Raw genomic sequence first — 25,853 nt, forward strand, 5'->3', positions numbered from 1 at the left:
CAAATTCAGGATGATTCTTCAGGTATTTTTTCTCTGCCTTAATTGTTAACCAACCAGTGTCTATTAAAGAAACCAGCTTTGCATTGCAAATGGTGTGAAAGTCCTGTAAAGTGAAGTGAGCCAGAACTGCCATGCCTATTTCTGAATAGTGTTTTTTCTGGATTCTCTCTGAGCCTTCATCATGGACGCAGAAAGGTCTACAGAGAGTGTACATTCAGAGGGGACTGTGATGCTGCTTGAGGACAGGGAAAATGTATCAAGTTCATGTGAGTTGTGCAGAACCTTTGAACAGTGGGGACATTTGGAAACTAATCACCTTGTTATTTCATGCAGATTAAAAAAAAAAAAACAAAACCACCTTTCACCAACACCATTTAACAACTGACACATCTCCAGAAGAAGAATACATTTTCAATAGTTACACAAATTTGATAATACAGGCCAAACTTTCAAAAGCAGTCAACTAGATTGGTTATATAAAACTCAACTTTTGTGTGACAAAACATGTAATTCTTTTGCCCAGAAATTAATAGGAACTACTTGCTTCTTTTCCTGGGCTGGAAACTTGGTTCTTCTGACATAATTCAGTTTCAGCAGCTTGTATTCTTGCAGTATTATTTGAACAAAAATTGATGTCATGGTTAGAAAGAGTCATCCACATAGTCCAGAGACCAACTCTCAACATAAGATCTGGATCTTTCCTTTTGGTAGGATGCTGGAGGAACACTTATGTCCCTTCTAGAACTTACCAAGTTCAAAGTGATTTGCATTGGTTAGGAACTCTGGCAAGTAAAAGAACTCAGGGGTGAGCTCCCTGACGTCACTCATGTTGTCCCTTGATGCTGATTCCCATGTGCTCTTGACACTGTGAAACATCCGGTCTGCAACATCAAAACTCCCACCCTGTGAAATGGAGACAGACAAAAGGACTTCAGTGTGAGTGTTCTGTTACATTAAAAGCATCTTAGCCAATTTTGCAATGCCCCTTATCAGATGATTGATAAGGGGATGTCTCAGGATCTGTCCCGGCTCCATACACTAGGAGCTCTCTTAGTCCTGATTTGTAGATATGTGTGTTGAGAGGCCATAAAGCTTGGAGTCTTAGCACAGCCTGCAATAACAGGCAAGCAGGAGCCATCATGAGCAGCTTGAGAATACCCCCATGCCTGTTTTTAATGCTTCTGAAAGCAATTAATTTATTTCATCCCAGAGTGGTTTGCAATGGACCACTTCAATTGTGACCCAAACAGTTGTGAACAATCTCATGTGCAATTATCCTGTGAAAAAAATTCTTGGAGAAGGGGAGATTACCACTGAAGTAACATTATTTAGATCCAGGAAAACAGGAAAGGCCCAGTGTGCAGAGACTGGTCATTCTGTATGGGAAGGAAGGACAGCATAAAGAGGGGAGAGAAAAAGCATTTCTGGGGTCTGAGCTGAACTGGTAAGCAATGAAGGGGATAAAAAACTACCTCACATCTTGAGAATATTCAAATAAGTTTAGATTAATGAGAGTCAAACATTAGACAAAAGTGGCCTTATTATACCAGGACATCATTCTGAACTAAGACCTCAAGGAGAAATTAAAATAAAAGTCACTTACTGAATGAAGGATATATGCCTTCTAATAAAACCATTTTCCCTACAGAATTTCCTAATGGGATTTCATTTACTGTATGTATTTGTGAAAATCCAGGTTTACATTTCCATATGGAACCCTACATGGAGTATGGAAGAATTTAATGTAACATACAATTTCTATAATAATGGAAATAACCAAATAAAAATCAGTTTTTGGAGATCATCTGAATAAGTTTGTCAGAAACACCAAAATATTTTAGAGGAAAGCTGACTTTTTACCTGTATTAAAGTGACAGAACTGAATTGTTTCTCAGTACCTAGTTCAGGTGCTGGCAGCAGTGCTCCCAGGCCAATATAGATATTTCTCATTGGGGTTAATTAATTTGGATTATATGTCATGGGGCATAACTCTATAGCCCTCTGCCAGGGCTCAGGAGAGATTGTCAGAGATAGAATGAGTACTTTATGTAGTTCTGCTGTACAGTGAACCTGTGTGAATGATTGCTCACCCTCAGCCATTCAATCCTCAAAGCTGCTTCCCTAGGCAAAAAGAATAAACCACTGGGATTGTATAATGAAGACACTAAAACACACATGAGGTGCAAGAGTCAATCTGTTTAAGAGATGAGATGCAGTCAGGTTCTGTCTAAGGCTGACCTCTTGGGAAAACAAAGCCTTCAGTTAGTTTATTCTCTGCCTGTAGACTGTTGCATGTGCCAGATGAGGAGGATGTTGTACTTCTGCACAGTAACAACCAGCTGAAGTTTTGACTTGCAATCTCTTACATAGGCAAACAACATCTAAGCAGTGAGGATGGGACCCACTCTCACAGATCAGATGAACCCCAGCAGCAGTTCCCACATGGGTTTCTGATGCTAAGAACCACTGCCCTTTTGGCTTCCCCTGAGTACTTGCACACTTAGCTTGCAACTCCTTTAGATCTGCCCTACTCAGCCTGGCAACTGCAAGTCAAGAAGTAATTTTTGCCACATCTTTTTTTAGGGAGAAAATACTTTCATGGGTAAGTTATCAGAAGACAGTAGTCAATAAACCCCAAGTGCTGAAGCCTCATTCCTTGCTTGTCTTTTGTGACAGACTCACACCAAAACTTAACAGAGATTCCAGATGGAAAGATCCCACCACTCTTTCCCCTGAGGTGAATTCTGGTCAGGCTTCTGGTCCAGCCTCATCTCTAAATGACAGCATAGTTCTGCTTTAGCTACTCATCTTTCTTGCTTATACCAGTGACAATTGTGAAGCCTTCCCACACCCATTCAAGGGACAGAGTGAAAAAGTGGCTAATCACATGAGCAAGCCTATCTGGAGCTAATCTGATGCACAAGGTCATCCTGCTCTTGATCATTATTAGGCAGGGACCCTTGGAGTCAAATTCAAATTGAAATTAAAACAGAGTAGAAGGAGGACTATAAATAAATCAACAGCTAACAAGTATCTCATTGAAGCATATTAAAGGGTTTTGTATATTTAATCTGCACACAGTGTGCTGTGTCTGGTGGTGATTGATGCTTTTTCATCTTTTTTTGCAGCTTTTATGAGAGCTGGTGGTAATCTCCTGAGAAACAATATGATTTGTAATAAAAAGATTACCTGTATTAAATAAAAATAATATATACATAGGAAATGCTGTTAGCGCGACAAATCTGGTTAAAGATATTACCACCACGAAAAAATGTGATTTTTTCTCTGGCTGTCTAATTCATTTTAGGGAAAAGTAATATCTTTAAAACTTAAGCCTGTATTATTTATAAAGGAAGCAATAACTGATTTTCCCATTTCCTATATTAATAAATTTATTTGCATATATTTATATCAGAATTAATGAGTTTTCTCTCTCTATGAATGCAAAAACTGCACTGAAAGGGAAAAAGAGAATCAAGAATTGCTTTATGCTTTTAGATTGCAAGACAACGAACTCTTATGACTTTTCTACAGCTAGACACAGTAAGTCTGTTTTCTTTCCTTTCAGTAAAGGCCTTACTGCCATGAAAAATACTGGAAAAACATGCTTTTTAAAACTACAGTCCAGCAGCAGTCTGGACAAAGCAAGTAGGCAAAATGGTCTCTAGAGAGAAATCAGAACTTCACAAATTTGTAACACTAAGCAGCCATCACCTTGGTGGTGCTCTAGACCCAAAGACCTCAGTGTTTCTAAGAGTTGCTTATGAAGGTGTAAAGACTTACAAGATGCCCAGAGATGCTAAGAAGTTGTTCCCTGCTGCTAGTGACTGCTTGGGCGTCAGTAACACCATGAAGAGTAAAGACCCTGCTCTCTATAAGTACTTTTGAGAGGGAAATGTCAGGAAAAGTCAACCTGATAGCTGAAATGCAAGAGTGGGATAAGGAAAAAAGGGGATAAAAGAGGTGAATTGATCAAAAGCAAATCTCAATATTGAGGGCAGGTCCTAGAATGCCTTTCCAATAAAGACAGGAAACATGGAAACCTTACTGCTCTCTTGTGGTGCTGACATCAATTTGTGAAAAGAATCCCAGGAGGTACCAACCAATACCTGTTTGATAAGCCAATTTTTCCTCCATTCCAGTACAATATGCACAGCACATACAAACTTTTTCTCCAGAGTCAGATTTCAATACACTTAAAAAAACGTGAAATAAGGTTTCTCCTGTACAGTCCCACTACTGAAGGCAATACTTCCTCACTTCAATATTTCTGTGGTCAGGTGCAAATCAACTGACTTGAGAGACAAAATGTTATGCCAACATCAATTTTTCACAGAGAGCGCGCCCAATTTGTTGAATGTCCTTGTCATGTATTCAGACTGTCCTTTGGCAGATATAAATGTAGCTTTTTCACTTTTTAAGATGCTGAGAAGCTTTCACAGCTCCCAAAGGCAGCAGCACCCTTCCAAGAGCTTAAATGTGGGAGTTCTCTTTTTGCAACCTGACATTGACTTGATCATACAGTTCTCAGATCTGCTGTTTTCCTGAAAGCATCTCACAGTTAGCAATTCCTGAGCTACCACAGAACCAGTCACCTGGGGAACATGACAACACTGAGCTCAGCTGAACATGCACCAACATAAAAGCAAAAGAATAAGAACAGAAGGAGTTCAACAGTTTCTTTTAGTGGGTCCACACCCAGAACATTTTTTGCATGTTTCAGATCTCAGTAGCCTTTGAAGATAATTATGCTCACAAAACTGCTGGTTACCTGCTGCTCACACAAACACAGCCACAAAGCATTCACTCAGACTGCAAACTCATTATGCATGAAAAGTGTGCCAGGGAGATCCAACAGCCTTTGTTGTTTACAACAAGAAATAACTGCTCCACAGTCATTCATGACTGCAGCTAACATATGGCTCACAGAGTGTGATGGCAACCATTGCCTCAGGTGGTTCACTAACCCATCAGCTACTGCTGGTAACAGCCGATATCACAGGGCTTATTACTTAATTAACACAGCACTTTATTTGTATTACTTCACTGGAAAAAAGACCCAAACCACAACACAAAGCACTTGGAAAGCTGCAGGAAACATGGTCATCCTGCACTATGCATACAGCAGTCTCCAAGTGTGAAATATTCTGGCCAAGCTATCTTGTATTTCTTCACAAGGGTAGGTAGATTTCAGCAAGATACTCTTTAAAAATATACCTTAGAGAATTGGTCCTCCTGGTAGACCCCATTATAACACAACACATTGCAGAAAAGAGGGTAAAAAGTCTCTGCTACAGCCCAAGTCTATTTGGTTGAGCATTACCAACTGCCTGCTGAGAAAGGCAATTGGGAAATGTGGTGCCCCTGTATGCTGGGCAGATGGGAAAGGTGTACACAACTGGCACTGTACAAACAGTAACAAGTTCAGAACAAGATTACACAAAATATTCCTTCTGGAGCATTGGATGCAATCTCATCCCACTTCAGGAAGTTGATCTCATGATCCCTATCATTTCACACCTACCAGAGCCTATATGTCCTCACCTGGCCCAGGAATGTTCTGAAGATGTTGAGAAGACCTCATCCTATAGAATATCATACCAAGTCTCATCTGCCCCAAAGCCAGAAGCTTATGGTCAGACAGACAATAAAATATTATCTGTTTACTTAACTCAGCTCTCACGAAGCTAAATAATCCTCCTTTGCATCAACCATCGTCCCCTTAAGCTGTTTTCACTGAACTCAACTTTCATGGCATAAATGTTGCCCCAAGTAAGCCCCAAGTCCACATACAGAGTATATCAAATGTCCAAAGAACTAATCCCCCTTCATTACACAGCCACAGTAATGCACTGCACGGTTCATAACAAGGAGTAGGAGGGAAGTTATCTTGCCCCCTTACCTGCAGAGAACAGAAGGTCTGGGTAAATGGCTCCATTCGGACCAGGTAAGATGCCACTATAATTGCTGATGAGTAGTGAGTGCAGTAATGGCACTGGGCTGACAGGTCTCCTGGAAATTGCACACAAATCAGTAAAAACCCCACCATTTCAAGCCCATAGCATCCAGTTACCACAATACAACTAAACAGGGAACAGGTATTTTAAGAAGATGTGTTCAAAGACCTGTGAGTTACAGCACACCTTGCACTGAATATGTGCATTGAATGTGCACAGTTACTACTGATCTATGTTCATTTTTTGCCTTCCACATTTCATTTTCTGAAGAATAAGGCCTTTAACTTTCCAGACCATCCCATTCTCTAGTAGTGTCAAAAAAGGTCTTGATTACCAGAGGTCAACAGCCTCAACATTCTGTTTCCTTTTCTTAAGGTAGCTGTTAGTTAACCTGCATGCAGCAGTCTTCTACATGTAGCTAGGCTAACAAATAAAACCAATGTGTGCAGCTTTGCAAACAGAATAGTTTTTCAAGGGAATATTGCTTTCTGCTGTAGCTTTTTTTCCTGTCCAAGGGAAGAGAACAGAATGCAGCAGTACAAGGCACATAAGGCAGTACTTGCATTTCTTTCAAAGAGACATTTCTCTTTGAATTCAGTCAGATTGTATACTGCAGTGAGAGAGGCTCTTCTTGGCATGGTGTTTCCCTTAGCCACAGCTCTGCAAAGTTTTTGGGTGTTCTGAGGGGACTCAAGCCTCTGTTGTCTATTAGCCTCCTAAAACACTCACCCTCACTTTTTTCCACTTCATTGAAGCGCTGGATGAACTTGTGTTTCCTCTCCACAGTCTGTGCTCCCATGGGCTTTGACAGGTCTCGAAATGTATGAGGATCAGTGAGGTTTAGAGTCTGAAAGGAAACCCAGCAGAGATGCAGATTTTAAGATCTTAGACATCATAACTATCCCAGTGACAATGGGAGTGGCAAGGCTGTGTTGGAAGTTTCACTCTTACAAGAAGGTTACAGGTTTACCCTCCTCTGGAACTTCACAAATTAAGGACCTGGCAGGTCGCAAATTGCTCTCAAGGCTTTTCTGTCTAAAGCTCCTCCTCTGTGTTCACAGAAACCTGTCCATGCCTATCTGCTGAGCTGATGCAGCATGTCCTTAACTAGGTCTGAATTAAACAGATGTTCACCCACAGAACATGATCCTCAGTATGCTGACTTGAAGATAAAGTTAATCTTATGGAATCAGCACAGTTCAAAAACTACTTCAAATTTTAAACCCTTGGTCTAGACCCTTCTGCTTCGATGGCATAATTCACCAATCCTTTTTTCAGTTTCTGCCATAGAAAGTAGGGAATTCTGCAGCCAGCACTGACCTCAGAGTGGTAGTCAGCAAGGACCCATGGAAACACAGGATACTGCATGTAATCATTGTAGCTGCGGCCAGCCAGAGTGTTCAGGTACATGAGGTAATCAAAGTTGCTGATCTCCCTCTTCTGCAGGGAAAGGAAAAAAGCATTAAAATCTCCAGACTCTGCCCCTAAAAAGGCATGCAAAGGCACCCTCACAGGGCTGTGGTTCCCAGGTCCACCAAAACAAGAACTATATAAATAGTGAAATCAATCATCCTTTGCCATTCAGATCAACACAATACCTCTTATACAACAATCCATTCCACAGAACCTGTCTTCATTCTGTCTCTTCTTCAGACAGGCCATTTGCCTTTGTCTATAATCACACAGTGCTTTTATGCTGTATTTGCATAACAGAGCACTTTTTCTTGATTTAAAAGTGAGCCAAATGCATGCAGATTGGATAGTGGAAAACCCTGGACAACTGCCCATACAGAAAATGCTGCACAAAGTGCTACATATAAGCAAGAAGGTATGGATTTCTTCATTTGCCTTGAGTCACCAAGATCGTGGATACAGAGAAGTAAACACGTCTCCCAGCTCAGCAAAACATCTGTGCATTGATTTAACTGTATAGATGATCTGTGAACAGGCATTCAACTCGGTGGCTCTCTTTGGTCTCAATTTAAAAATGTGCATAAAATCACACTTAATCTGGCAGACAGTAGCACCATATGCTTCATAGCAGGAGGAGCAAAAACTCTGCAATAACCAGATGTAAATACTGTGCTCCTCTTGCCAACAACCTCACCTCCAGCAGTGAGAGAACAGATTAGGCCTTGAGGTACATGTGCGCACACACACACACACATATATATCTGCGCGCAGACATATCTATGTGGTGAAATTCTTTGCTTAATTATGTGCAGCCAAGATTTAGCTTACCTGCCACTTTTGAAGCATTGTCTTTTCCCCTCCTGAGTGCTTCCTGTATGGAACAAACATTTAATTGAAACAGCCTACTTCAGGACAATAAGAGAAAGTCAGCACGTTAACATCTGTGCTCCCTGCGCCCCCTGCGCCCCCTGCTCCCATCACACAAAAATGAGAGAACACCAACACTATAAGGCTGAAGTTTTATCACTGACCAAATAATTCCAAAATCAGAGCGTTGTTGATTAGGTTATTGTTGTTCTGAGTTAAGCCACTGCTTAGTCTGCATTCCCAGTCTCATGCCATTGTAGAGCGACAGAGTGTTAATGACAGGTACCATTAAGCCTGTCTGCTTCTGTTCTCAAGCCTTATTCTCAAAAGCTCATGCTTTTGTGAAGCATTCAGAAAACACTGACTTAAAAACAGAACTCTCTCAGTCTCCATATCAAAGACTTTTGTTGCACAATCCACTTTGCAACCAACATAGTCCTTAGAGAGTGGATTGTCATTTTAATACTTTTGAAAGTAATGAACATGTCTTTTCCACATTTTTGGTTCTCAAAATGCAGCTTGATATTAAAATTTTAAATAAAAAAAAAAACAAACCAAAACAAAAAGATCAAATAAAAGCAGGGGAATTCACTTGAAAATAAGAAAGAGTCAACGTTTCATTTCAACTGCACTTAACCAGAACATATGTCAGTATTTGAAGACCATGGACTTACTCTTGTCAACATCTAGACACCCAAGTAAGGCAAGTGACAACTGGATTATCATGGTTTAGCCCCAGCTGGTAAATGAAAAATGAGCCCAACACAGTCACTTACGCACTGTCCCTGCATAGGGATAAAGGAATTGCTGGAGGAAAAGTGAGAAAACTTGTGGGTTAAGATAGTCTAACACATAAAGCATAGGAAATGCACACAAGCAAAACAAAAAAAGGAATTCGCTCTCTACTTCCCTTTGGAGGCCAGTATTGAGCCATCTCCATGGCCCCATCACATGTAACCATGACTTATGAAAACAAACATCATCACTCGGAATGTCCCTGCCTCTTACTCCCCCAGGTTTATATGCCGAGTATGATACAGTTTGCTGTGGAACATGCCTTTCGCCAGTGGGGATCAGCTGTCCTGGCTGCGTTCCCTCCCAACGTTTTATGCACCCCAAGCCTCCCATGGTCCTGGTGGAACAGTTTGAGAGATAGAAAGGATTGAGGCTTGACCCTGTGTAAGCACTGCTCAGCAGTAACCAAAACATCCCTGAATTATCAACACTGCTTCCAGCAAAAATCCAAACTCAATTTTCTTCTACAACGCGGAAAATTTACTCTATACCAGACAAAACCAGTACACAGACTGAAGAAACTTTTCATCTGCCAAAGTAAACAGGCTTACTGACATGATACAATACTGGTGGTAAGAGAGACTCTTCCCTTTAAAACAAATCTAAGGTGCCAGCTCAGAGTCAGGACATTTCACTCCATGAAGTATAAGGAAATCAGTTCAGCATAGATTATAAAACTACTGCAGGAATAACTAACTGCTATATTTTACTCTTGTGCTCTGTACTGGATCACACTAGAAATCCACAAAGCAAGGCTTAAAGTAGCTTCAAAGATCTAAATAAAGCACCAGAATGGTCTATGATCATTACCATTTTATTGAATTGGCAGTAGTAATTTCTTGTCAACCACCTCTCATGCTTATGAATAATTTTACTGCTTATTAAATCGTGGACCATTTAATAGTGTACATAAAGGAAAAACACTATGGTTTACACATTATTTTATTCTTTGCTTAGAGAAAAGTGTGTGTCTGAGAGAAGGGTTTTGAATGTATAAACATGAAAGCCAAGATGAATTCTAGCACATGGTCTACAATTCCTAAGCTTTGCTTGTCTCCTGCTAAGCATATGAAACCTAATAACGATAGGCTGTGTTTCTAGAAACCAGTACACACAAAGGTGTAGAGTTCATGTCAGTACAGAAAAATATGATCGTCACTCTCTGTCCAAAAAAAGAGTAACATATACAATTTACATAGTGTAAATCAGAAGAAATTCTATTGAGTAGCTGTGTTGCACCCCCAGTTTGAGCAACACATGGCTCATGAATGTGGGAACTCCAAAGTAAAAAAGCAGTATCATGAACACTTACTCTTTAAAATAAAGTCCTCTCACATTCTACATACATTTCATAGAACTTTGCCCCAGTGGCCTTTTTAAGGCCTCCAAAACATATTTGGAACTCAGAGAGGGTATCTTAAAGCAATGTAACAGGATCAGGATTCCTGGCATTATTTGAAGTGTGGTTGGATTAGGCTGTTTGTTACAGAGTGGTCAAGTTAGGTTCTTCCCTTTCCACAGGGGCATACTCGCTCACTAAAACCATCCAGGTTTATTTTGGATTTCTGGTTGAGTTAGAAAGTAGGGGAGAGCTTTATAAAATGCTTCAGTCGGGGCTAAACTGGGCCAGTCTTGTGTGCATGTTATGTAAATATACATATGGTGATTTGTGGGTGCCATGACCCCTAGGGAAACACTTGCCCTACTCATCACAAGCCTTAAACAGCTAATAAGACCATACAAGGGTCAAAATAATTCTCTCTGCTGACTTTGGGAGCCACTACATAACTCAAAGAGGTTGACAAGTTCACCATGTCATGAAAATAAGCCAGGCTAAATGTAGTCTCTCCCCTGTAAAATCCATCCTTCTGAGTCTTAGAGGATGCTCCCTCTAATTCCCCAGAGATCTGAAATTCTCCATTCTCCTCTGTTGACTCAGGGTGTCAAAACAAGAATTGCATTACAGGCAGCTAAAGCCTATTCCAACCTTCTCCTTGATAATCAATTAGCATTTTTTCAGCCAACACCTCTCTAGACAGCACAGCAAAAGTTCAGTGTAGATGAAGGTCAGCTACCCAACTGCAGTAAGTGAATTTAAAAATAAATAAATGATCAAAGGCTGGTTTGTAAAAGAAACTGAAGTGCTTTATAAATACAAATAACTACAGTTCTAGAGGGAGTGAAATTATATGAAATCAAGAAAAGCACCAACAGATCTATCTATATCTTAATTTATAAGGTATTTGTAGGACACCAGCCATGGCAGAATGTAAACACAATGTGTACTAATGATGGTGCACCTTTGGCTACTCTATACGTGATTTATTAATCCCTCTTCCATTAACATCAGACTATGATCTCACCCTTGTGAGTGTGCCATTTGCTAGAGACAGGTGGACCTCAACCCATTTGGAAATTCATTGCAGATGAGATAATCCCAAAGGATAAGATTTTGCCCTTACTAAAATTAATGCAAAAATTCCAATAAATTTAATAGGTTCTTATATTTCTGCTTGAATTTTCTTTTTTTTTTTTCCCTTCCATCCCCCAGACTACAGTCTAAAAAACTGTGTCAAGGCTCTCCTAAACCAACTTTTCTTTAAAAATCTTTGCAATTACCAAAGATGAGGAAAATCTCCTTTTTGGTAAGCCAGAACTTAGGTTTAAGTCATACTGTTAACAGAGGAAAGAAGACTTCAAAAGAAATGCCAACTTTCCCATGTGAAATAATCTGTCTCTCTCAAACTTAGAAAAGTGCTAGGTTACATTACTTTAGTCTAAAGGTACAGCATCTTCCTTGTTTAACTATACCAGTCCACCTTCCAGTTATGCCTAATCTGTGCTAAAGCATTGACATATAATTCAAAATAAAAACCATATTCAAGTAGAGCTCCTTGAAGCAGGGTGTCTTGAAAGGGCTGGAGTGGGGAGAAAGAAATCTCCCTCATTTATGGAACACTGCTTGCACCATGGGCATTCACAGTGCTTAAACCAAAGGGATAACATTTGCACTGTGGAGATGCTGCACTCAGGCATACTTCAGGTCATGAAGAAACACATCAAGTAAATCCAGTTAATTTGTTTAGGTGAGCAGAATACAATCTCCAACCCTGGAATCGGACAAGTACATTAATGTCATCAGCTTCTTAATGCCAATAATATCTTGGTCCTATTATCAGCAAGAGAGGCCTCAATGTTGCCTCTCCTGTAAATAATACCTAAACAAACCACTCAGCTCCTTCTCATCCATAGTAGGATTTCTTTCAGATATTATTTTGAAATTATTGTGATCAGTTACCAGAAGCTTGAGCTTGGTAACATCAGTCATAGGGACAAATCTCAAAAAATTCACATGCTCCAGATGGAAATCATTACACCAAGTGCAGTTTTGAAGGGTCACTGATAGATATTGCAGATAGATGTGACAGAGAGATACATATGAACAGATAAATTGCAGCTCGTGTGTTCTCTGCTGCACCATTGAATGAGCCTTCCCTCCTGTGTCTACATCTATCCCATTTGTCACATGGTAAGGATGATATCACAAACACCATCCGTTTTAACACACACAGACAAGTATCTCTCACTCTGCTACAGCCAAGTAAAATGAAATAGTCAAGTGACTAAAATGGACAGTTAAGGCAATGTTAGAAGCTGACTAACAGCATCTGATGAGCTCCAGATGCTTTTTCTTTTGGCATAATTTGAAAGACAACATTTCCAGGCACTGCATGCCATTCAGTTCTTTTCCATCCAGCTCAATCTTGCGTTCTGGAACCAACCATTATGCTAATGATCTCCAAGGGCGTAGCACTCCCGTTGCTTGGTAACACAAGTTTCATAAGCTGTAGAAGTAATGCTGAATAGCAGGACCCTGGGCTTGGGGAAACCCTTTAGCCACTCCTCACAGGCATGCTCACACAAGCTTGAAGAGCTGCCATTTTCCATCAAGGAAGTACCATTCTGAATTCACAGGACTGTGGAAAGGAAACTGTCCTGTGTTTCATGCTCATGGCTTTATTTACAGACTGAAAGACTAATTCAGCGTTCAAAGAAGAGCAGACAGGGGACAACTGCACATTAACAGCCCACACTACTAAGAAAAAACTAGCAGCTTGTGACATCTGCACCTCACCTTCCGGGCCTTTCAGGCTACTTCACCGGTAAGATCATATGGAGGGGGCAGCCTGGCAGAATTGTTAAGATGAAACAATGCTTTTGCTTATTCTTGGTGGGCCTTGGTTTTGCAAGTGACTTTGCACTGTGTGATAGTATGGGGGCCCTGAAGTGATCTGGAAAATAAGAATATTAAGAAAGGAAACTTTTCTCAAACTATTTACTCATGGTGGAATTGAGTCTAAACCTGCCTGTTTAAGACTGCAATGAAGACAGTCAATGAATTAATCTCTTCCACAACAGATCATATCCAACAATGAGAAATGGTAACAGGCTTGTAAGCAGGGAAGTAGAACTGTTTGGCTTCATGCAAAGTCATTTGCTGTATGAATGCTGGTTTTAAGCTCTGCATGCAAGTGTTTCACTACAGATGGTAGTATCACCTCTTCCCTGGCTGAATTAGCACACGTCACCTCACAGCCTTCCTGCCACAGAGAAGTGCAGGGAATGCGGAGCTCCGCTGCGCTTGCCAGGCCTGCTCTGCAGCATGCAGAATTCCAAGAGGAAAGACAGAGGAAACTTTTCACAGAGTAGTTCAAGATGGGCTCAAGATGGTCCTGTGCAGCTTTGGGTGAACTAGGGAGCACCAACACTGGAAGAAAATAACAGGCAGAACCACAGAGAAGGATGTCCTGAAGCACCAAGCAGTGCTACAGGCAGAAGGCCAGTTCTGCTCCCACTTGGGCTGGGAAAGGAAAAAGAGATGTTCAGGGTCCAAATATGCAGTCTTTTAGGATCAGATCTTCTTAGGGCAGGCTTAAGATACAATGGGTCATGACTGACCCCTGTGCAAGTGCTTAAGTGCAGATAAGAAATAATCCCCAATCTTTCCTTGCCTCAGAGAGACACTGACACTCTTAGTACTGGTGCTCAGGTCTGTTCTATCCCTGCAGCTCCCAGCAACACAGCACCACAGACAGCATGACATCCTTGACACACATTTTCTATTAATTTCTCTATCAGATCAACCTCTAAACTCTGGGTCTGTTAAACACTCCTAAAGCTCTGGGCATTCGAAAGCCCATCCAGGCCAAAGATTCTAACAAGTGTGGATAGAAAGGGAAAGGGTTTTCTAGTCAAGATCCATTTTAGTGAGACCTTGTTGCAGAAATACAGCACCCTCCACCCGAGGAAAAGGTTTGCCAACAACTCAGAGGGTGAACCCGGCGGTGGTGTTTTCTCTTGTTAGAGAAAACAGGTGGAAAGTCTCATCATCATTTCTTAGGTGTAGGGCAGCACATGTACCTTTCCTTCTGCCATTCCAGGAGATGCACTGTAAGATTGAACAGGCATAATTAACATTTAAGCAAGGAGAACTCCTGTGATTCCTGAATTTTTAATATCAGTGGCTACAGGACTAGGGCCCTCTTACACAGAACCAAAGACAATGAGACATGGCTTAGTAGGCTCCATTATCTCCAGCTACAGCCCTGTAAAACACTGATAATTAGTTTACAAGCATGCAGAGGTAGGAGAGCTATTCATCCTCTTTAAGTTCTCAAGCACACTAAAATGTTTCTACAGTCCTCTAGTACTAATCCCTATTTTTGGAATTGCAAATCATATTTTTTCTAAGTTTGAAATATGGCTCCAACTTTTAACCCAAACTAAATAGCACTTAGAGTGAGCACTCCTTAGGGACTTGATCAGTGCATCTGAGAGGTTCACAGTTGGATGTAAAAAAATCTGGCTAAAGTAGGCTGTGGGAAGAAACTCTTTGGAGTCTGCAGTGCATCATAAAAAGAGATCTGTCTTGAGGAAAATCACACTCATCTGTTTGTCTGGACTTCGCAAAAACTTGAAAGGTCCAGGTTCAAATTTTGTAACAGCTTGGAAAGGGTTATTGACAGAGAAATACTCAAAGCCAGGCAGGCAGGCTGAACTGGAGCACCCAACCTTGTACGCCAGGCTCCCTCTAGTGCTGCCAGGCACACACAGCGCAGAGGGATCCGGCACCGGGAACCAGTTACCAGAACAGTGCCACAACTGAATGACTCTTTGCCTAGATGGTATTTTGTAAAATAGGAAAAGAAAAAATTTTGGCTCAATGTTTCCCTCTTGGATTTTAAATGAAAAGTAATAGAAAAAAATTATAACGGAAGGCATTGTTTTCTGAGATTTAAACATGTTTTTTAAAAGCATTTTAAAAGAAACGATAAATTTGAAATTAGGAAAAAAAAATTACGTGTTTTTCCTTGAGGGCCCTGTTCATTTTTTAAAGGCACACTTGTTTGCAAAGCTTCACTTATCAAAAAGCACTGAATGTCTTGGTCAGCTCATCCAACACAAAATTCAAGCAAAGAAAAAATCGGACCCAAAGGTCACCTGGTTCATGTCAATTACAGGAAACAGAAAGTGTCTTTCCATTCTGCCAGCACGTAAGAAAGCTCCCCTATAGACCTTTTTCTGAAGCATGGTAGTCAACCCACTTCTGTGCACCAGAAAGGATTCAGGGTGTCCTGTATCACCAGCAGGGCTCTGGCATTCCCCATACTGCTCAACTTTACCTTCACAGAATTGCCAACAAGAATATTGCATAAAATCCTTAAAATGAGAGACCTGTGATTAGAAAATCCTGCTCTTTTGATGTCCAGAAATTTCTACTAGCTCCTGGGGAAATTATTTATGCTAACATCAACAAAGGCGGAAAGAATACTTGTTCACACTGTAGAGTACTTTGCTTCAGTTACCAGTCAACATATAGATAGAAAAGCATTGGTAATGCCGTTCTTGGTAATATGGTTCTGTAAGTAGTCATGAGAGACAGAAACATGGGAATGACACACAGAAACATTTAACTGTGTTTAAATGTTTTCATATAAAACAAACAAAAAAGCTATTTTGGAACTCACCCTCAGGGCAAGACTGAATCCACTGCACTGCTTCCAGTATTTTCTGAAGCATCTGCCTCATTACAGAGCTCTTGGGAGGGTGGGTGGTAGCTGGGTTAATGCTTTTGCATTATTTTGGGCTATGGCATGTAATTGAAAAGAAGCTGAAATGCCTTAGTTGCAGCTTGAGCTTCCCCTTCATGTATTCACACATGATTAATGAGTAGCCAAAAAGCCTGAAGGGTTTGTAGTGAAGTCTTTCTAATAGGGACATGTATTGTCGACAAATCTATATTTTGTCCTAAACAATCATTCATCAAAGCTGCAATTTGACTCTTCAAAATTAAATGCCAGAACACCCAGACCTGAGATTACTCAGCTGTAACCTGTGCTCCTCTCTAAACTCTTACTGGGAGGGACATTGTCATCCATTTCCAGGGAATCAGCCTATTTCCTTTGCCACTAGCCGTAATTAGCAGCTGTATTTGATAACCTTTGATTACAAAGAGTTCACCAACCTGAGAGTAAGTGGGCCATACTCTTAGAGGCCTCATTCCAGGAAGCATGTACCACATGCTGAGAATCAGTATGAGTCAAAAGTCTACTACACCTATATGCAATTTTTCTGAGGGCAGGGCACCTTTGCAGTGGGAGACCCTCTATCCCACAGCATGAACAAAATAACAAGATTAGAGTATCCAGAGGAGGACACTTAGGAAGGCCTGGTTTAACATGGCATTCAGCAGCACTGACATCAGTCCCTGCTGCAGTTTGCCCTGTAGGTGAGGTATGAATTGCCAGTCATTCTGGCAAGTCTGGGAGCTCACCATGTTCCTGAGTCCTGGTCAAAACAAAATTCTTAATAATTTCCTTTAAGCTTTTAATCTTTCAATAACATCCAGAGCCCAAATCTCAAGTCCATTACACAAGAAATTTAATCAACCTATTAGCAAATGCCAGGCCTGTAAAGATGGCAACTGTTGATCTGGTAGAATGAGACAAATTTGAATAGCTTCTTTTAATGCAGTTTCTAGGGACTGTGTTGAGACCCACAATATATTTTTCTCCAGTCCTCAACTGGCTGATGGATAATAACATATTTCATTCAGTTTCGTGATACCCTGAGCTCAAATCAGTATTTAGGAATGAAAGACAGCAAATGTGTCCCACTTGTAATTTCACCCTCTAATGTAATATAGATGTTACATTGCAATGAAATAATATTGTAAATTATTAGAATTTCACCTACTGAAAATACTTTGAGGAAAAATTTTCAGAGTTGTAGATTTTCAGTTGAAAAGTTCTGATCTCAAAGGAAACAAACTTCAGAAAAGTCTAGCAGTAATATTAACATATAACTGTGTGATTAACAGCCATGGCTTTCAAAGACTTTACTGGAGTTCTCACATTTTATCCACAGGGTCTGGTGTGTCTGTCTGTCATCAGAGAGATGCCCAAGGCAAAAGGTCCACAAGGGAAAAGGATCACCTTGAAAGTGGCCAAAAATTCACTCCGGGTACTTTTTAATGGAAGGCGCCGTCTTGAGTTAAGCAAAATGGGCATTGCCGTCTTCCCCAAGTGCCTTCTGGAGCTGGCTGATGTGGAGGAAATTGATCTGAGCAGAAACATGTTAAGAAAGATTCCAAACATCATTGAGAAGTTCCAGAATCTGATGTGGCTGGACCTGCATAGTAATCAGATTGATGAGCTGCCCGCAGCAATAGGCACACTTCGCAACCTTACTTACCTGAATTTATGCAACAACAAGTTGACCACAAAAGGTCTGCCAGAAGAGTTGACCCTTCTCAGGAACCTGCGTACTCTCAACCTTGGCTTAAACTGTCTTGAGACTATTCCCACCACTCTTGGATCCCTGAAGGAACTTATTGAGCTAGGTCTCTTTGACAACTCCTTGACCATCATTCCAAAGAGTGTGAAAAAGCTCCCCAAGCTTGAGAGACTGAATGTAAAAAGAAACCCTTTACCAGAATTTGCAAAGGAAGATGAGCCAATTGACACCATTAAACGCATAGAATCGCTTTACTTAGTAGAAAAGAAAGACCTGTGCAATTCCTGTCTGCAGACGTGTCAGGGTGAGAGGGACGAGCTGCACAAGTTAGAGGACATGACACCCGGCCCCTCAGATAAGCCAAGTTTCCCTTCACTCACTACACCCAATTCCACTGCAATAGATAACCAAGAAGAATGGAGAATGAAAGATGACAATCCTTGAAATATACCAAGGCACGCTATAGACCATGTTGCATGAAGTCCAGCCCAAGCCAATAAAAAACTGACTTCCCTCCTCCTCCATTTTCCTGCAGTTCTGCTTCTTTAAAGAGCAGCTTCATTTTATAAGCAGATGTCTATGGTCTCTAGAATGAAAACCAGAGCAACTAAACCAGATGTGTATTTGGAAAAGGCTGTTTATATCTGGGCCAGTCCCTGCAACTGTTCTCCATGTTTGGGCTTTTTGGGGTCTTTTGTGTGTGCAGTGTCCAGTGAAAGGATCTTTTAAACAATATGTTTTTCTAGTAAATCCATTCCCACCACTAAGCCCCAGATATTATTTCTGCTCATTTTCATAGGGTGAGACACAGTTGAACATTTGGAGGAAAAGACCTGGGAACCTTCTGCTGCTGGTGGCTGCCACCAAGCTCTCAGAGTCTCAAACAGGCACTGTCAGTGTAGGAACTGCGAGCCTGTTCTAGTTCAGCAGAGGCAGCAAACACAAGTGTTATGCTCAGGTTACTAAGCAGTACAAAAACAATGCTTAGAGATAGACAACTAGTGATCCTTGTTGCCATCAAGGGACCAGATTTCTGCAAGTTCTTTGGGATTTTGAGTGCTATACCTAGGTGCAGCAAGTTGTGCCAAATTGTCCAACAAAATCATCATGACTATCCATACTCATAGTGTTTGGCTGGCCTCTGAGTCTCTCCAAGGAGGGTGTAGAAGGGGTAGGAAAAATATTTATCTTTTTAAGGGTTCCAGGCTTATCACTTAAGCAGTGACTAAAGTGATTAAGAGAAGAGTCACTGTCTTCCATGATCCAAGAGTCAGCTTCTGCATTGACAAAGTCAGGTCTGGTATCCCCACAGAACTTTTAGCTTCCTGTTGACAGGTACATATGAACATGTGCACCTGAGCACACACATTCCACTTGCTGAAATCACATCCATAGGGCAGAGAGCACTGACATCCTGCAAACAGCAATATACAGGGACAAGCAATGAGCAGATTATAAAAGCACTCAGGCATGGCATAAGAAGGGCTGGCAGTGGCCATAATAACCTATGGTGACAGCAAACATTTAAGTATATTTGAATGAAGAATAAAGTGCCAGGAGCACTTTATTTTTTAAATGACTACAGTAGAGCCTGGGAACTCCTGTTATTTCCTATGGACTAGGTGGAAAAACTGATAAGGGATTTCCCAGAAATTCTATTACCTCAATGTCATATGATGCATCAAACTAGTAATTTCTTCTTTCCATGCTACAACTGTGCAATTATTAGTAATGTGTCTGAGCAAAGAATTTAATCTGGGCTGCCTCTTTGTCTCAGGTATGGCATGAAAAGGTGGAAAGATGTGGAAGTTTGTCATTGTCCCCTTAGGTGGGGAAGAAGTCCCAAGTGCTGCTTTTGAAATTTTCTAACTCTGAAACAGCTCCACAATTCAAACAAGGGAAGAGTAAACTCATCAAGTCCTCAGTCCATTAGTTCTCATTGGTAAAGGGAAGCACACCTACTGAGGTAATTTTCTCTAACTTTCCACTTTAACACAACTTTTGTGGCTTTGCTACTTAGGCAGTGATTATAATAAATGTTACATTTATTTTATTTCAGTTCATGCCCTGACATGGTCCAACCAAAGCTATGCCAAAGGCCCTTTACATTCTCAGAGAGAATAAGTTTTGTAGGGGCTTCTCTCAGCCAGTGGGAAAAAACCTGCAGGCAGAGCCTTACTGGAATTCAGGACAGGCTACTTTACACAGGCATGCAGCCTGTCTCAGATTCTGAGATTAACCATGAGTCAAGTGTTTCTTCCAATAACCACCAGCCCAGTTAATGCCCGAATTTCTTGAAGCTCTAATGCATCTTCTGTCATGACATTCACACCTCTTGATCTCCCAGCAAGCAGGGCAAAAGGAAATCCTAGAGCGAGTTGCTGTTTACACAGGACAGGCGTCACTCTCCACAGCCAGCCACCGCCTCTGGCTTAGGTCAGGCTCTAGCTGGAGCTGGTTCCACATTGCACTGATACTTTAGCCAGCTGGTGACTGGAGCTCAGAGCTGAAAGTGCTCATTTACAAGATAGGCAATGATCTGCAACAGGTAGACTGAAATTTAAAATGGGTATAGCTGACACAAGCTGCAACAACTTAGGGGCAATGCGCACCTCAGGTCTCAACACAATTCCAGCCTCAGCAATCATTTCAGAGGACACCAGTTAGGCACCTGGGGCTGTGCTCCCAGATACCTAAATTGAGAAAAGTTACTCTAACTCATGGAATGCATGAAACATTTTCTCAAGCACCTCCCACTAGGAGAAAACTTTTTCCCTGCAACAGTAAATCTGAGGGACAAGTTAGAATCTCCACTGTACAGCTAATACAACGTGTCAAAACATCCATATGTACATCACTGTCTGCCCTGAGCACACAATGAAGAGGTTATTATGCAAAAGCATTATGGTTTAGCTCTGTCCTCACCTCACTGTCTCTTCCCACAGTAACCCTTTGTGCAGAGTTTATCAATAAAGTGATACAAAGGAGATAATTACTAATCACCTATTTACAGTCAGCTTTTTGACACTCATCTTCATACTGTGATAAAGTATGCTAGAATGCTTTTTGAAGTCCTAGGAACACCTTTGAATCTTTAAAAGGAAGGATACAAATAGGTATGTTTCTATATGCTTTTTAAAGGTGCAATTTATTCACATAATTGCAGGTATTACAATTATCCAATGTTTCCTATGTTTTACCTTATATTTAAGGATTCTTCTGTTATCCCCTTCGACTTCAAAGCAGGTTGGAAAGAACAGAATCTATGGGAGATATGAAAGGTCACATTACAGTTATGCAAATGGTTATTAGGACACATTACATATCTATAGAACTGCTTTGTCCTCACAGCTTTCTTCAGGATGCCACAGCATTGCCCTGAGACTCTAACCTAGGATAAAGCTATAAGAGAACAGGCAAAAGCATGCATCTAATATTAAGGAGTTGCTATGGGCTGGATAAAAGAGCCCACTCAGACATTTATTTAGCAAAAATGGCAGAAAGAGCCACCAACCTTCATCTCAGCCATTCATATTTACATTTGCTATGGGTTTATGATATCAGACAAACTATACCCTTGAAATATACAGTTTTGGTGATCTTCAGCTGAGGATCAAAACCTTGTCTTGAACTGCCTTTGAAAGATTCCCCCAAGAGATACTTGTCAGAATTCAAAGACAGCAAAGATAAGGGCTGGCTCTGGGGCAGATCCTGGTGATACTAAGTAGCCTCACTATGCTCACTTCCTTGGAAAAGAAGAACAGATAAATCTGCACTGACTTTTTAATGCAATACTGCAATAGGAGTTGTTCAGAGATTTCAGGAGCAGAGGGAATTCCTGTGATTCTTTAGAAATTGACAGCACCAATGCTCAGTTCAGGCTGCAGAATTTAGTAGAGGAAGCACTAGTAGTGAAATGAATTTTCCTGTGTAGAGGTCAGTGAATGCAATCCTGATCTAATGACCAGAACTGTAGTAGATAATAACATGCAAGAAAACAAAGTGCAAATTAATCACTTCATAGTCTTACATTCAAGTTCCATTAAACAAGACAAGCAGATAAGGAGAATTTTTTTTAAAAATGCCATTGTTAAAAGTTAAGTCTAGAAAGATAAAGTCGGAGAGACAAAAGTATGTTATTCCTAAAGAATCTAGTGATACTATGAGGTTTGGAAGAAACCTTCTTTCACCCAGTACTGTGAGGTGAGGTGAGGTGAAGGTGGTTCTCATCTCAGTGGGAGGAAGGAAAACAGCTACAGTTAAAATTTCCTGGGATGAAGGGACACACAACACCACTGGGTGCTAGAAAAGTCCTACACATTAGATTCCTTGACAAGTCAATGGCTGTGTAATGCTCCAAAGACTCCACAGGTCAGCAAAAGGAAAATTTCACAGCTAAAGTGTAACCCATTAAAACTCAAGGGAAAAATGGAAAACAAAGCTCCTGCAGCAACACAACACAGACACCTGACATCAGGATGAAAGAGTGGTATACCAAGCATCACCAGGAACATTCCCATGTTACTGTGAGCTAGTCATTACCTTTTAAATATCTTATTTCGGTCACTGTCATGGAAGACAAGAAATCTGGAGTAACCATTTTTGAAGAATATTTCCAAGGCGATCTCCTAGAAAGGGAAATAATTTCATGTGAGGAGCTGCAGAGCAAAGCCTAGTGCTGCAAAGGCTCCATCATGGCCTGTCCAATTCTTCAGAGCTTTAAAAAAAAAAAAGACCTTGACTTTTTTGACAAATGTGCAGAACTAAAGCAAAATATGTTTAACATTCTAAATTTCTTCAACTGTAGGGATGGTCCTACAAGGTGACTAGCAGTTCAAACACTTTTTTGAAGCAAAACCAAACTGCAGATATTGGTTCCATCACTCACCTTTTCCTTTTGTTTCTGAAACATTTTTATCACGAAATCTCAGTGTGATTAATAAGTCAATAGTAGCATTAAGTTCTACCTAGGTGATAAAGATAACACAAAGAGAGGATTCTAAAGAGTTTCTTTTAGAAAGCATCCATACTGCTTGCTAAATTAAGACAGAGCTCAACAGAACTGCCAAATAGTTTCTCCTGACTAGAAGCACCAAAGGAGAAAGGGGAATTTATGACATTTTGCACCAAAACTTTGATTAATTGAAGTTGAAAGAAAACTTCACTTCCTTTTCCCCATCCCCAAAATGTCTCTATACTTTGTTTTGCGGGGCATTTGAATATAATCCTCTTATTTACTTAGTGAGAGGTCCTTTTTTCCCCCAAGTCATTCAAGTAAAACTATAAACAACATGTAGTGTCTGGGAACCCAGACATGAGTTTCAATCCAAATGTGGCAGGTGCAATACAAACCTAGAGAAACACTCTGATGGCAGGTGGCCCATACATGATTCACAAATAAAATATAAAGCAGAAAGGTAATATGAGAGCAGCTATGACAATAAACAGCTTTCAGCATTTGCTCTGGAGCTCAGCTTTCCAAGCCAGGTCTGCTCAAGCGTTGCCATTACAGAATTGGGCCAGTGCTTTGCTCTGGGCTGGACTATGTGCATGGACAAGAGGAGACCAGCAGAGGAACAGTCCCTGCCTAAACAGCAGATCTACCTGTCCTGCAGGGAAAGCACAAGGAATCAGCTTTCCTCTTTTTCCACAACAATTTTTCAAAGAAGTTTTTGGCATAGAGTCCCAGCAAAAGCCTGATACAGATACCTGAGTTTTCAGTTCTCATTAACCGAGCAAAACAACCCTGGAACAGTAACAAAAAGACCATGAAACAACAATAAAAAAAAAAATCCCAAAACACAAAATCACTCAAACCAACAAGCTCAGCCTTTGCCCTAGTCCCATTCAAAGACTGCTTACTCATCTCTTCACTTTGGGACACACCAAAAAATTTCTGTTTTGCATGGTTAAAAAAATCCATGCATACACAAATGTGAATATATGAGTATTTGGAAGTCTTCTGCTGGCAACTTTGATACTATCCCCAAACAGAAGAGGTGACAGCTCTGCTCAGGCTGATCACCAGTGATCTTAGTAAGCTTCATACAGTCACTCAGAACATGAGTTACCATTCCTGTACGTGCTTGGTGAGTGGCCTAACCACTGCAATATTCTGAATCCTGAAGCAAGTGTCACCTACCAAAATTGCCCAGTTTGCATACGTAATTATATATAAAATAAAACAGGGCTGACTCATGGATGAGTATCATACCACATGATATAAGACAGTTGTCAGCCCCATTTTCTCCAGCTTCTGAATTTTCAAAATGATTTTGTAATTCACTGCTGAATCTCAACTTTCCAAAAATGGATTCAAAATAACAAGTAACTAGTTACAGCTGCTTCAGAACTTCATATTTTGGTCAAATATGTGAATTACTCCTTGGACTGTACTAAAACCCTCTAAAGCAAGTACAGGCTCCGGTGTTGCAAGAAGCTCTAGTTACAACTCTTCTGTGATTCTCCTCACAGGTTCACCTAAACAAAATAAAACCAAAAGGGTGCCAAGGCCCCTGGTGATGAGTAGCTCCCGGGTATTATAGCTACATGCACAGAATCCTCTTCTTTGGCTTATGTTCTTTTATTGAACCACATGCACAACTTGAAATTTACTCCAAGAGGCCCAGGATAAGTGTGTAGGTAACCCATAGTACACTGATGCCAGGACTACTGAAGTCTTTGGGAGCTGAATATTACTGAAGTCAGCTGCTTACTGGTAGCTTCCATAAAATTAAAAACATTAACTTCAAGTATAATTTTCAAAAGCTTTGTGTGAACAACACATTAGCATGACAATTAATAAGCCCACCACACCAGTCAGGGTGTTCAGGCATTGTGGTGTGTATAGAAAGGAGTTTGTTTAGTTTAAAGGAGTTTAGCAAAGGCTAATGAAGCAATGATGGGACAAAAAGCATTTTGATACCCAAGTGAAAAAATATCATCATTCTTAGTGAAAGCTGAGCAAGTGGTTTTCAGTCACATGTCATTACTGCTGTTGCAGCTTTCCCTCAAATGACTGAGCCTGTTAATTCCTACCTGCAGGAGAAAGCGCATCAGATGAATCTCTTTGATGTCGTGATACGAATAACGGGAACACATCTGATCTCCCACAGCATGATCTTTATGACATAAGTTGAAAATAAATGGATCACTGATTCTGGAGTAGAAAAATAAATTTAAAAAATTAATTTGAAACAAAAAAAAACCTGGGGAGCCCTCTTGAATGTTTAAGTCCTCCCCTAAAGAAAAATAACAATACAAAGAGATATCAAGATCAACTGGGACATACATAAACTGAAAACAAAGCTAAATAAATAAAGCTAAACACTAAAGGCAGATTTTCTACTACTTACCCAAATAAAGAGCCTGTGGAGGCTAAGGGGAGGTTTGGAGTTATTTTAGTATATGCAAGTAGGCAGACAGCAATGTTTGCACACATTGGAGTCTGAGAATCAGCAAGGGAAGAAACTTGCTGGGAGAACCTGAAAGCCCAAGTTGAGGGTAAGCATCATATGGACACACAGCTATTGTAAACAGCAATTACTTGGAATTAATAATTAAGCAATTGATTTATTATTATTTTAGTAGTGTATATGTATTAGAGTTGCAATCAACAGCCTAGCCCACAGAAAATCCCTTAGAAAAACAACCTAAGCTTTTATCAATTGATCCTTGAGTCACCCGATCAGATTGACTGATGTTAGACTTCATAAGATTTGGATGCAGAGCAGACAGAGAGTAAAAATGCTGAGCTACTCACTGTCCCACTGGGCTTTGCACATGAGCACACAGTATGCACAAAGAGCTTGGTCTAACAGACTCATTTGCAATATTGATCACTTTCAATAAATCATGAGTCAAGAGATGACAGCAGTGTGCCAAATATTATTTACGATTCTGTCTTGGAGAAACAAACAAAAAACTTATGAGACAATGAAGTTAAAGGCTCCTGTCCTAACTGTTCCATATGAATAAAAGATGTGAGTTACTCAGAAAGAAACTTTAACATCATGACATAACTGA

General features: G+C 40.5%; 2 protein-coding genes across 2 annotated transcripts in view; one reads left to right on the top strand and one right to left on the bottom strand.

Moving 5' to 3' along the window:
- The window catches only part of WDFY4 (WDFY family member 4), a 113,277-nt gene that overhangs the window by 20,372 nt on the left and 67,052 nt on the right, over positions 1 to 25,853 (bottom strand). Inside the window, exons 44-51 of the mRNA XM_041461622.1 lie at positions 24,867 to 24,987; positions 22,371 to 22,456; positions 21,029 to 21,091; positions 8,199 to 8,241; positions 7,278 to 7,397; positions 6,687 to 6,804; positions 5,903 to 6,012; positions 750 to 903 (exon numbers count right to left, since the gene is read on the bottom strand). Of these exons, the coding sequence (XP_041317556.1) occupies positions 750 to 903; positions 5,903 to 6,012; positions 6,687 to 6,804; positions 7,278 to 7,397; positions 8,199 to 8,241; positions 21,029 to 21,091; positions 22,371 to 22,456; positions 24,867 to 24,987 (815 nt within the window). The remainder of the gene's footprint in view (positions 1 to 749; positions 904 to 5,902; positions 6,013 to 6,686; positions 6,805 to 7,277; positions 7,398 to 8,198; positions 8,242 to 21,028; positions 21,092 to 22,370; positions 22,457 to 24,866; positions 24,988 to 25,853) is intronic.
- On the top strand, positions 17,415 to 18,272 carry LRRC18 (leucine rich repeat containing 18). The gene has a single exon (XM_041461623.1). The coding sequence runs from the start codon at positions 17,415 to 17,417 to the stop codon at positions 18,270 to 18,272; it is 858 nt and encodes a 285-aa protein (XP_041317557.1).

Source organism: Pyrgilauda ruficollis, unplaced genomic scaffold (assembly GCF_017590135.1).
Source record: "Pyrgilauda ruficollis isolate IOZ18807 unplaced genomic scaffold, ASM1759013v1 scaffold15, whole genome shotgun sequence".
Taxonomy (NCBI): Eukaryota; Metazoa; Chordata; class Aves; order Passeriformes; family Passeridae; genus Pyrgilauda; species Pyrgilauda ruficollis.